This window comes from Amborella trichopoda, chromosome 9, assembly GCF_054954075.1.
Source record: "Amborella trichopoda isolate Santa Cruz 75 chromosome 9, AtrichopodaSantaCruz75HAP2 v2.0, whole genome shotgun sequence".
NCBI lineage: Eukaryota > Viridiplantae > Streptophyta > Magnoliopsida > Amborellales > Amborellaceae > Amborella > Amborella trichopoda.
Window position 1 is genome coordinate 55694380 of NC_142344.1, and position 12528 is coordinate 55706907.

At 34.0% G+C, this 12528-nt stretch overlaps 1 protein-coding gene across 1 annotated transcript; it reads left to right on the plus strand.

Annotated features, from left to right (window-relative positions):
• The first annotated feature begins 3502 nt into the window (after positions 1 to 3502).
• LOC18447770 (UDP-N-acetylglucosamine (UAA) transporter family) lies at positions 3503 to 11681 on the plus strand. The gene is made up of 7 exons (XM_006857857.4): positions 3503 to 4283; positions 6183 to 6211; positions 6306 to 6507; positions 7200 to 7442; positions 8750 to 8851; positions 9922 to 10029; positions 10871 to 11681. Exons 1-7 carry the CDS (start codon positions 4158 to 4160, stop codon positions 11099 to 11101), a joined length of 1041 nt encoding a protein of 346 aa, XP_006857919.1. The 5' UTR covers positions 3503 to 4157; the 3' UTR covers positions 11102 to 11681.
• Positions 11682 to 12528: the final 847 nt, after the last annotated feature.

A 12528-nucleotide genomic window follows, 5' to 3' on the forward strand; every position in this document is an offset into this window, starting at 1 on the left:
ACCCCAAATACTACATTGTGGCCCTGGGCATAGGATTGTCTCAATTGTCTTTATTATTAATCCGACCCCAAATAGTACATTGTTATCTTGTAGGTAAGTATTATCTCAATCGTCTTTACAGTTCAGCCAACCTCAAATAGTTGGTGACCTTAGAGCTCGGTATTTTCTCAATTGTCTCTACTATTCAGCTCACCTTAAATAGTTAAGATAAGGCTTGAATGTTGATGATGATATCTCTCTCTAAAAACTCTTTAAAATAAGAATGCAGTTGGCATATGGATGCATCCGTAGCTGTAAAGATAAGGCGCACCTTCAAATTTTATCATGGTATATAACTTTGATGTAAAATGTTCTTAGGATTATCTCAAAATCTATTTTATATCTAATTATAAAATTTAAATTTAAAGAATGGTTAAAATCAAGTAGATCTATAAACATATGAAAATCTTGAAAATAGACGGCATAGATAATATGTTGTAAAATACACTATTTCTGATACTTAAAATCTTTTTATTTTCATGGTTATACATATTGATGTCGAGATGATTAATCTAAAGGTTTTTCAACATTAAAACTACCTTTTTCGATGCTTTTTTAGGCGCATCCGTAGTTCTACATTATAAGGTTGCATCCTTATATAAATTTTTTCCTTAAAAAAAAAAAAAAAATTGATATTTTTAAAATCAACTTTCTAAACACCTTAGTCCTCAAAAAATTTTATAACACAATTTAGACCCAAACATTATTTTTGCTTGTATTAAAAAGTCAACAAGTTTAAAACTAAAATCCCCTCTTTTTTTTTTTCTCATTCTCTCTTTCTTTAACCACAAACAGCCATCTCTCTCCCCTCTCTCCTCTCTCTCTATATACCTTCTATCTCTCTTTACTTGCCTTCTCTCTCTTTATCTCCTCTCTCTCTCCTCCTCTTGCTCTCTCTCGTAGAAGTTAAACAGAGAGAGGGGGAGCCACAATTTCAACAGCAGCAACCACACTTGATTCTCAAGTAGCTCCTTGGTCTCTGAGGCAAAATTCTCTCTCTCTCTCTGCAATAAATATACACAAAAAATGGAGAAGTAATAACCTTTAAACTGGGCTTTTATCAATCAAAAGAGCCCACAATAAAACCCGAAAACTGCAACGAAACAAAAAAGATCAAACCCCATATGGGTTTTCTCCGATAGAAAGGCAGGTAGAGAGAGAGAGCGCGGGTAGAGAGAAAGAGCGGAGGGGAAAAAGAAATGGCAGGTTGAGAAAGAGAGAGAAATGACAAGTAGTGAGAGATAGGGAGGGAACGAGAAAGACATAAAAAAAGCCTTTCGGTTTCAAACTTGTTGATTTCTTGCTAGAGGTAAATACAATAAATATGGGTTATACAAAAAATATTGAAAATATGATATTTATGAAGTTAATTTTGAAAAGTATCTATAATTTTTTTTAAAATAAAATAAAAGGGAGAGCTCTTTGACTCTCTCTAGAGTTAATTTAAAGGCACGAAGACTTTCTCTCTCTAAACCATTCCCTCAAAAGATCTCTCTCAATTTTATCTGCTGTCGCTCAGTATTGGAGGGGAAGAAGTCTCTCTCTCTAAAAAAACTCTCTAAAATGACATAGAAGAACTCTTACGACTCTTTCTCTAGATTCAATTTAAAGGCTTGAAACATGGACACGAGTATCCTAGACTATGACCATGTGTCAACATTTGACAAACACCGAACATATGTCAGACACTCTTAAACGTCTCTATTAAGTGTCTATTATTGTGTCTCTTTTTTAGACTTTTTTTTTTTTTTAAAGTGACATTTTTTTTTTTTTAAGCTTTATTTTTCATTAAAAAGTATTTTATTTTAAAGGATTGTATATTATAAAACCGTTTATCTTTATTACATGGAGATCACAACTACTCATAGCCATTAAATATCAAATTGAAGGCTTAATGTGTATTACAAAGTTCAAAAAATTTTCATTTAAACTTTAAATCTAATCAATAAGATTCACAACGGACTAAAAGTAAACAATCTCTTTGTATACTTTTCTTTATTTTAAAAATAACAAGTATTTTAGAATAAAACAAACAGTTTAGAATAGAAAAATATAAAGTATTTTAATTTATTAAGTCATGGCTTCCATAGATCATTGTTACAATCAATAAAAAATACAGCTTATTTCAACTACTATGAAACTTTCTAGGGTTTCTTTTTTTGCAAGCCGCGACGCGCTGATTTTTCTCTCTCCAAGCCTTGTGGCCTACAAGTTTCTCGCTGTCCAATGTGTGAACCACTAGATATTAATTTCTCTTCTTCAACTTTTCTCTCATCTATTTTATTGTTTTATCGTTTTTGTCATTAATAGTATGAATTGGATTGTGCCTTGTTTTGTCTCAAAAATTATCTTTTATTGGTTTTAAAAGCTTGTACTATTATTTGATATTTTTTAAATTTTACAGTAATCTTGTCATAGAAAGTATTGTACTAACAGTTGCTAGAATTTAAAGCTTACAATACTTTTATCATTTAAAGTGTAAAACTTCTTAAATTTTAACATAAATTTCTTTTGTCTTAATAAACAGTTTTCAAGTTGTAAAATTTTGTTAATAGAAGTTTATAGTTTTGTCTTACTCATTGCTTGCGCTTGTGTTATTATTTCTGTTTTCTTTTTTTTTACTTATTATTCCTTCCTCGTACACATTGCATTACTTGTCTTGGTCTAACTCATTCTATTCAAAATCGTAGGGGAGACTTATTTATTTAGTTTTGAACATTGAAAGGCTTTATTTCAAGTATTATTAAACTTTTCTTATTTTTATAATAAAATTAAAGTTCACAAAGTAATTTTTTTGAATTATTAATTTGATTATATATATATATATATATATAAAAGTAATGATCCTATAAGGCTTTTTCTCACCTATATGTGTAGGATTTTAAAAGATTACCATTAAAGTTGGCACGAATCTCTACAAAATTTATCACATTGGTGTGAGACTTGACTTTTCTATAGATCCATGCCAAATTTAATGGTGATCCTTTAGGGTCCTACACACATGGGTGGAGTACGGTCTTATAAGATCATATATATATATATGGAAAAATATATTCATATCTCTTATTTTTAGGTTTTATTTCTTCATAAATTCAAAGTTTCAAAAGATGTCTTCTAAAGCTTCCGCTATTTTGCCTAAACAAATATGAAAAAGGCATGTTATTTTTAAACCCAATCTTTTTTTTCTCTTTATGTATATATTCCAAACTTCTCTTTCTCTCTCTTCCTGTCCAAGATGCTTTTTAAAAGAGGGATATATTTTTAGATTTGTTTAGCCTAAAAAATAGATTTAAATTAACTTTAGGGGTTAGAAAAAATAAAATTTACAATTTTTATGTCTCAATATATTTTTTAAAAATTTAAATTTATTGTGAAATAAAATTTAAAAATAAAAAAATATAGAGATATTTTTCCTACCTTTTATGAAAATATTTATATATCGTATGAATGTGTCAATCTAGATGTCATTTTTTAATGTTAGGATTTTTTTTACTCGTATCGGATCGGTCCGTTCAAATTTCTGATACCTGATTCCATATGATAGTTAGAGAGGCGTACGCGCGTCTATACGACATAGTTTAAAAGCCGGAAGTCTTTCTCTCTCTAAAACTATTCCATTGGGAAATCGCTCTCCCGGCTTTCTCTCTCTATCCTCTTCGATAACGAGGCCCGCACGCCTGCCTGCCTTCCCGCTTTGATCACGTTTATAAGCGCCTCTAGAGAGAGAAAGTGGAAGAGAGAGAAAGAGAGGAGCGCAAAATTCAGAGGTCTTTTGTGCCATTTATCGATCCTTTCTTCCCCCAAACACGCAATTGCTTTCCCCCTTCCCCCTTATTTACAACTGTAACATGCACAGTATCTGGGCTCCTCTGCTCCTCTTCAAACCCTTAGAAATCCCTCCCTCTCTCTCTCTCTCTCTCTCTACCTCTGGTTCGACATAGAAAGTGTCTCTTTCTCTCTCTTACTTTAGCATAAACAAACCTCTCTCTCTGTTTCTCTCTGTGAGAAAGAGGCCTTTCTCTCTCTAAGCTGTTGAATATAGAAACATCTCTCTTTCTCTCTCTAGGATTTTGTCTTTCTTTCTCTCTCTAGGATTTTGATCGTTGAGGAGAAGAAAGATGAAGAAGGAGGAGCAAGCGAGGTCTCTGTTAGGGGTCTCACTATCAGGAAGACCTAAATGGCAGCAATTCTTACTATGCACTTCTGGTTTCTTCTTTGGATACCTCGTTAATGGCGTCTGTGAGGTATGATCACTTTCTTCGCTTGCATGCACATGGTTTTTCACCATTTTTGAAGCTTTAGGGATCATTGACGTTTGTAAATGGATTCTGATTCTTATTTTTTTCCGGTTTTTCCTTGCTAGTCGCCTGTTTAACTCTCTGAGCTTCACTTTATAGAGAATTTTTGTTGATTTTTATGTTTCAGTCGCATTTTTGGGAATAAATTTGATCGAATTTTATGTTTCTGTCGCTTTTGTTGAGTTTGAGAAGGACTTCTTATTCTAAAATGAATTTTTTAAGTTCTTTAAAGTAAGTTTTCTGATATTATATAATTTATGAGTAACTATATGAGTAATTGTTCAGTTCTTCACCAAAGAATATAAGAGATATTTCAATGGCACAGTGTTTTTCTTTTTCACAAATAAGCGTTTTAAGACTTTAATGTGTTTCACAAAGGAACGTATTACGACTTTAATAAGCTCTATTATTTTCTCTTAATCAAGCGATTTTCTAGTAATTGCTCACATTACTTAATGCGATTTTTCATTGGAGTTCAATTATTTTGCAGTATTTTTTCAGATTTTTAGAATTTTCTTTTATTCTGTTGGACTGGAAGTTTTAGATTTACGTTTATACTTTCTCCTTTGATTGTTCTATTGATTTATTTTTTTTTTGTTTATTTACCTTAATTTTGCTTTCCTGTATTGATTTTTTGTAACTACTTCATAGTAAGCTTTTCTTGGAGTATTTATTCAGAGCTTAAGATTTATTTATATATATATATATATATCAGAGGATTTCAGATAATAAGATGTGTGTTTATTGTGCTGTTGTTTCTTCTTGTTTGGCATAATTTTAATTATTATTATTTTTCCATAATGCTTATGGCTATTGGGTCTGTGTTTCTTTGGGTCTCTGGTTTCACACCAGGTCTTAGTGAGAGAAATTCCTTTACAAAGTTTTATTGTAAGGCTCTAGGTTTTTCTATGTATCACTTGATACTTCAAGAATAGCTTTAATGAGAAAGCTTTTTGCACAAGGGTTTGAGAGCATATTGCTGTTTCCTTTATTTTTCATTTTTAATTCTTCTTTGGGAGTGCTTCTAGGAAGGCTTTTCACTGAAGGATTTGAAGTTCTACTTTTTATTTTTTTCAAGAGAAACTGAGCACTTTCATTTTAAAGGAATCTAAAAACCTTAGTCGACAAGGATCTTGGGTGCTCTCACTCTTGCTTTTGTCAGTTCACTTTTCCTTTTCTAGTTTGATTTTTATATTTTCTTAATTTTTTTCTAGTTTATCTTTTTAATTCTTTAGAAGACTGCATAAGCTCAAAAAATATTTTTCATTTGAAAGTGTCTTGTCTCTGAAAATCTTTTGATAGTGAAGCTTTTGGTTCTTATCAGATAACGATTATTTTATTATGGCTTTGCAGCGACTGATATGTGCCTAATCACCAAGATGCATTCTTTTACTCTCGATTTCAGGCTTTTGGTTTCGAATCTCCACCTTACCATGCCCAAACATGAAGTATTGAAAAAACAATCATCGGGAAATTGAAAAAATGGAATCTAACCAACCCAATTGGAGAAATGGAGAAACAAGATATCAGATGGGTTTCATGAAATCTATTTGTAGCTTTTTCTTAATCAGACGATTTGTTAAAATCCTCAAAATCTCTCGGTTACATTTTCCCCCCTAGTTTTCCTCTTTATATTCTTGAAATGGTCTTGGTAGGATTTCAGAATTGTTTTAAGAATCTGCACATAATCAATTGCATTTTTCCCTTCTGAGGATATTTAGTTGTCCATTGCTACGTGCTTTTCCTGGCTCTTGGGTTTCATTGATGAGCTCTTTACTCGAAATTCAATATCATCTCACAAGTTTTTCTGTAACCAAGCTTGCTCTGTTTTTCTCTACATCACAGGAATATGTGTATAACCGGCTACACTTCAGGTATTTACAAACTTCGTCGGTATTTGGTCATTAATTGTTTTATCTAGTCTTTTATCTCTTCTGATTTTTCGGATGAATATTACTCTTAATGTAGTTATGGCTGGTACTTCACCTTTGTGCAAGGATTTGTCTATCTAGCACTGATATATTTGCAAGGGTTCAGCACAAAGCACATGGTGAACCCATGGAAGACTTATGTGAAGCTCTCTGCTGTCCTGATGGGATCCCATGGGTTAACCAAGGGGTCCTTGGCCTTCCTCAATTACCCTGCACAATTGATGTTCAAATCAACAAAGGTCAAATTGCCATTAAACTCCTTTAGATGAAGCATTTTTTTTCATTAACAATTGATGATCTGCTTAATCCTATTAAGCAGAAGAAATGTATTGAATTCTCTCTCTCTCTCTCTCTATCTGTCTCTCTCATTTTGACATTTTCATCTTGGAAAGAAAAGAGAACTTAGATGATTTTTCTTACTGGCTTTAACCCAAAGGTGGAAAATGACCGATTGAGCTATTTACTAAGGCCTGGGTCCTAAACATCTCATTTCTCATTTACGGCTTAATCCACAGATATGGAAAACCCTGGTGGGCTTGTCATTTTCACACCTTTATCTTTGTAAGCTGCCACATTGACAAGGCTCTTGCCACCACACTAATGTGTGCAAAATAGGCCACAAGCGATTACTTAATTGAGATTTCATTGATTAACTGTGTTCTAGTTGGAATTCCTCCCTCTTCTTTGTTTTCCGAGCCTCATGTTGTTCCTTGTTTAACCTAAAAGGTTGAATATGTATGAGTTTTAGGCATATAACTGTAATCCCTATACTTCATTGTTTCTGCTTCATTTGTCTGATTTTGGGAAGAAATGCTTAATTAACTCGTACTATTAAGAAAAGCTTAATTACCGCTGCATTTAGACACTTAATTGCGCATATTTTCTTTTCTTTTCAACAATTCCTTCAAATTATTCTAACTTTTGGCCACAGGTATTGCCAGTGATGATCATGGGGGCTTTCATTCCAGGACTGAGAAGGAAATACCCGCTCCATGAATATGTATCAGCTGTTTTGCTAGTTGTGGGGTTGATACTTTTTACTCTAGCAGATGCTAATACATCCCCAAATTTCAGCATTCTTGGTGTGATAATGGTCTCTGGGGCTCTAGTCATGGACTCATTTCTCGGGAATTTACAGGAAGCCATATTCCTCATGAATCCCGAAACCTCGCAGGTGATCCTCCAACTCTTTCATGAATTTCATGTTGCTCATTTTCATGATTCTTTGCATACGCGCGCGGGGAGAGAGAGAGAGAGTCAACCTCTTTCATGCATACCATGTTTTTCTTTTTTGGATTCTTTTTAGAGAGGTGGTGCATAGAGAATGCTTTGCAGGTAACCATTTCACGAGATCCATGTTTCTCTTTTCCACGTTCTTTTTTGAAAGTGAGGAGCATAGAGAATGTGTTATATCCAATTCTTTTTTTTTTGGGTAATTATATGCAATTTATGCAATTCTTTTGTGCACCCCTATGTTTCATATTCAACTCTTTCATGCATCCCATGCTTCCCCTTTTTATGTGCCCCTTTAGAAGAGGGGGAGCATAAAAATGCTTTATTCAACTCTTTCATGCATCCCATGCTTCCCCTTTTTATTCTTCTCTTTAGAAGAGGGGGAGCTAAAAACTGTTTTATGCAACCCATGTTCTTGATACTCAGTTACACTGTTTTGAAATGGTGGATTTCTAGGCATCTAGCGAGAGAGTTTTGAAAGTCATGTAAAGTTGTTTAGAGAAAGAATCAAATGGTCTCTCAATTTTTGTTTAAGGATAGTATACAATGAGTCTATATACCTTTGATACAAGTAGGTCACAAGTGCTTATAACCATCCGAAATCTAATAGCTTGAGTGTGTCACCAACTTCGAAAAGATTTTTTTTGAAGTTTTGAGTTTGGTCAATGGAACAAATGCATTCAATTTCACATTCAATGGTCAAGATTAATTGTAACCACATTTTATCAAAATAAATGGTCTCATTGTATATTTTTTCTTTTGTTATTATGGACTTTATGAGTTGCAAGCCACGACACACCAAAACGTCTATTGAGTTATCTAGAGATAGACTTATTGATTGCCTCCAACAGAGACTCAAAAAATCGAAAACAGGCTGAACTCATCAGGGTCTGTTTTTTATTTGCCGGGTCTTACTCTGGGAATTCTCAAGTTGGGCAGGCTATATATTTAGCAAAAATCAATAAAAAAAAGAAATAGAAAACCTTGAGGTTAGGGCGATTCCAGGGTTTTTTGGCCACAAATTGCTAGTATATCTATCTGGTCAGACCCGCATGCGATTTTTGAATAACTGGTGGTAGGTAGAGATATTTAGAGGTGACTTTTCTTAGTACTCATTATTAGCTATTGAAGTGTTCATTAGAATAGTCAGCATGTGGATAAACTATTGTTAATTAAAGTGGGATTTTGCTGATGTATTATGATGTAAAATAGTTTTTGAATATTTTTTTGGTATGCTAATAAACACAGATGGAGATGCTTTTTTGCTCCACCGTTGTTGGACTGCCCTTCCTTATTCCTCCCATGCTCTTGACTGGGGAGCTCTTCAGGGCGTGGAATTCTTGCTCTCAGGTGTGTTTCTGACTGAAATACCCCTCCTTTTTTTCTTGAATTGCAAAGAAGGCCAATCTTTACCCTTTTAGAAAAGGATAAATCCAAACTCTTATGATACCCCTTCCTTTAGTGGAAATCCAATGAGGGTCAAAGGTCAATTTTGGGATGAAAGTACATATGACCTCGCTCGTGGCACATATCAAAGGACCCACAACTTTTTAATCCTTGTTGAAAGGGTTGTTGAAAGGGTTACAAGTGAGCTGATAACAATATATTGCCACTTGATACTAGTTGTAAGTTCTTTTTTAGCTTTTTAATCAACAGAAAAATGAAAAATAGATATGGGGCACGCCTTTGGGCGCACATATCTAGGGACCCACAATTCTTTTGTAGCCTTTTAATCAATAAAAAATAGATATGGGGAACCCCTTTGGGCCCACATATCTGGGGACCCACAACCTTTTGATCTTCAATGGGAGGAGTAAGCTGATAACAATATCGTCGATATTAGTTTTGAGCTAGACTCGGCCTTTTAATCTATTTGGGATGGTGGAATATCTTGAATCTCGACACATTCATATTAAAGACACAGAATTTAGCTAGCATGTATATCTCATTTACTAATTATATATCTCATTTACTAATTATAGGGTGGGGTCTCTATAAAAATATAATTTATATGAGATTGAAGCACAGATGACTGTTTCGTTGTTGACGATGAGCTCGCGAGTGTCGAGTTACATTGCACCCATATTATAACCCGAATATTAAACAAGATAATTTTATGTCTTAGAATTAGTTTTCCCATAGCTAATGGGATTGGGCATTTGTGTCATCTCTTCAATTAAACTAATTTTAACCACTACCTAAAAAATCGCCATGCTTTCTTCCAAATCGTTGGGAAAATGAGAAATTGGTGGCGACGTGATCCGCATGAACGGCCAGCTGGGCAATTAAATGGTTTCGAATTAATTAATTAATATTTTAAAAAGATCAATCATTAATTAATATTTTAAAATGATTATTAATACGAATAATCTATTGTTCTTTTGAATTTATTTAATTCATTGAATTCGTTTTTTTGGCAGCACCTTTACGTGTACGGTGTGCTGGTTTTTGAAGCTATGGCAACGTTCGTTGGGCAAGTCTCAGTTCTCAGTCTCATAGCCATTTTTGGTGCTGCTACAACTGCCATGGTCTCTTTCCTTTTTCCTTGTCTTTTATCTGCCCTTCCATTTTTTTAAGTGAGTTAGTTTCCAGTAAGTTTTTTGAATCCCGAATCGGCCTGTCAAAGTGGCCATCTGGGAAATTGGTCCGATAAGCAAATTGCCAATCCATATCCGCAAGCAAGCCGATCAATTCTCCCCTGGCCGGTCAGGAATTTGGCCTGTTCTGGAAATTGGAACAATACCAAAGAGATCCGATCGATTCTCCCCTGGCTGATCTAGGAAATTGGCCCTATTGGCAAATTGGAATAATACCAAAGGGATTAATTAACATGGGTCATGTCCAAGGAATCAGGCTTGAGTAGTTAGCAATTGACAGGACTAAATCTGAAGTTCTATTCCTGCCATTGAACTACTCAAAAAAAAGAAGAAAAGAAATGCCATGCATAAATTGAGAAATGGTTTAAATATTTTACTTAGGAGAGAACAGAAACTGTGAAAATTTATCAAACTACACAAAAGAGATAAACTAGATAAAACTATTCAATACATATATATTTTTTGACAAGGTTACGAAGGAATGGAACTTGAGAAAACTATTTAATCTTTTTATGCAACTATTTCAAGTCGTGATCATATATTTTCTGATGAGTATGTTGAAATTAAATCATAAGATATAGGTAAAATATTAAATAGTTCATATCTCAGGGTTATTTAGGAAGTTTTATCAAATTATGTATTAGAGATTAACTATTTAACATTTTACCCATTTGCAACAATGATTATGACCATGTATTCTTTTATAGGTATTTTAGAATTATATTAAAATTAAATTGTTCGTCTCTCATGAGTAATTTCTAACTCGGTGTAGATAACAACTGCAAGGAAGGCAGTGACGCTCCTTCTCTCTTATATCATCTTTACCAAGCCACTGACAGAGCAACACGGCACGGGTCTTCTACTAATTGCAATGGGAATAGCCCTCAAGCTCTTGCCTGAAAATCAACAGCCCTTAAAACCTTCTAAAACTGGTAAGTCATCAATCGAGATAACGGAGATCTCTCGGAAAGCAGACGAGGAAGAGGGGCGGCCATTGATCTGAGATGGGGCTTTGGGGGTCTCTGAGATCCGACGGTTCTCCTTTGTGTTGCGCTTTTTTTTTTCTTTCTTCTATTTTTCTGCCTTGCCCTAGGATTTTCTTTTCCTTATTGAAACATATTTGTGCGTTAGAGAGAGAGAGAGAATTGGGAAGTGTTTACAATGATTAGAGAGAGAAATTAGGAATGGGTTTTGTTGCTTAGAGAGAGATGGAGAGTGGATTTGTTGCTTAGATGGAGAATTGGGTAATGGGTATTGTTGGTTAATGAGAGAGAGAGAGAGAGAGAGAGAGAGAGAATTGGGGATTAGGTTTTGTTGCTTACAGAAGAGGGAGAGAGATTTGGAGAATTAGGGAATGGGATTTGTCTTTTAGAGAGAGAGAGAGAGGGGTTTTCGCGTACCGTGTACGGTACGTGTACCTGACCTAAAGTACAGGTTCGTTTAGAATGTGATTTTTTTTTGTTGATGTTATTCATGTAATGAAGATTCGAAGGAATCAGGGTCAAAAGAATGCTAAAAAAATAATAAGGATCATTGTCAAAATATGTTTTAAATTCAATACAAAAATGTGTCACTTCTAGGTCTCTTGGATCTTGCATGCATTTTTTCATTCGATGCTTTAGGGAAATGTGATTTTTTTAAATTTTTTTTTTTATTATTCTCTTTTTATTTAGCAAAAAAAATGCCATTAGAAATGCAAATCCTCTTGGGAAATGCATAGTTTAATCTTTAAAACTTTAAATTTAAATATTACTAGAGAAGAGCACGTGCGATGATATTTGTACTGGGCATTTCTTTTTTTTCTTTTTCTTTTTTTTTTGTAACATTAACACTAGGCTTTTATTAACTATAAATCTTTGAAGTTACAAGGGCATCAAAATACATAAAAGTACATCACATGAAATTGATAATCACCAATGAGAATTGAAAAGTACCTCCTTTAGCTAAAGAATCAGGTTCAACATTTGCTTCACTGTAACAATAGAGAATTTCAACCTCAAATGGTTCAAGAATGCCACCAATTTCATGAAAAATGGAAAAGAGGAACTCGTATTTTTTTTTTACACCATAGTATAATATTCACCGAGTACCCTTCAATAACATTTCCTCCATCAAAATTTGAAAGCAATTTAATTCCCTTTAATAGCCTTTTAGCTTAAGCTTCATTGGCTGTTGTATTACTACAACGATCAGAGTACGACAATAGGATCCTTTCAAGATGATCTCTGATAAGCCCCCCAAAACCGGCCTTTCTTGGATTTTCTGATGAATTGCCATCAAAGTTGAGTTTATATGTGTTTGAAGGAGGCAGGATACCTACTGGGTATCCTGCACTCTGGAAGAGTTTATAGGTGTTTGAAAGAGGCAGGACTCCTACTGCACTTTGGAAATCGGATTTCCAAATGACTTGCCATCAAAGTTGAGTTTATA

Coding starts and splice junctions, on each gene's coding strand:
- LOC18447770 (XM_006857857.4), top strand. CDS start 4,158: ATGAAGAAGGAGGAGCAAGCGAGGTCTCTGTTAGGGGTCTCACTATCA. Junction 6,212..6,305: donor TATAACCGGCTACACTTCAG/GTATTTACAAAC, acceptor CTCTTAATGTAG/TTATGGCTGGTACTTCACCT. Junction 8,852..9,921: donor CGTGGAATTCTTGCTCTCAG/GTGTGTTTCTGA, acceptor TTTTTTTGGCAG/CACCTTTACGTGTACGGTGT.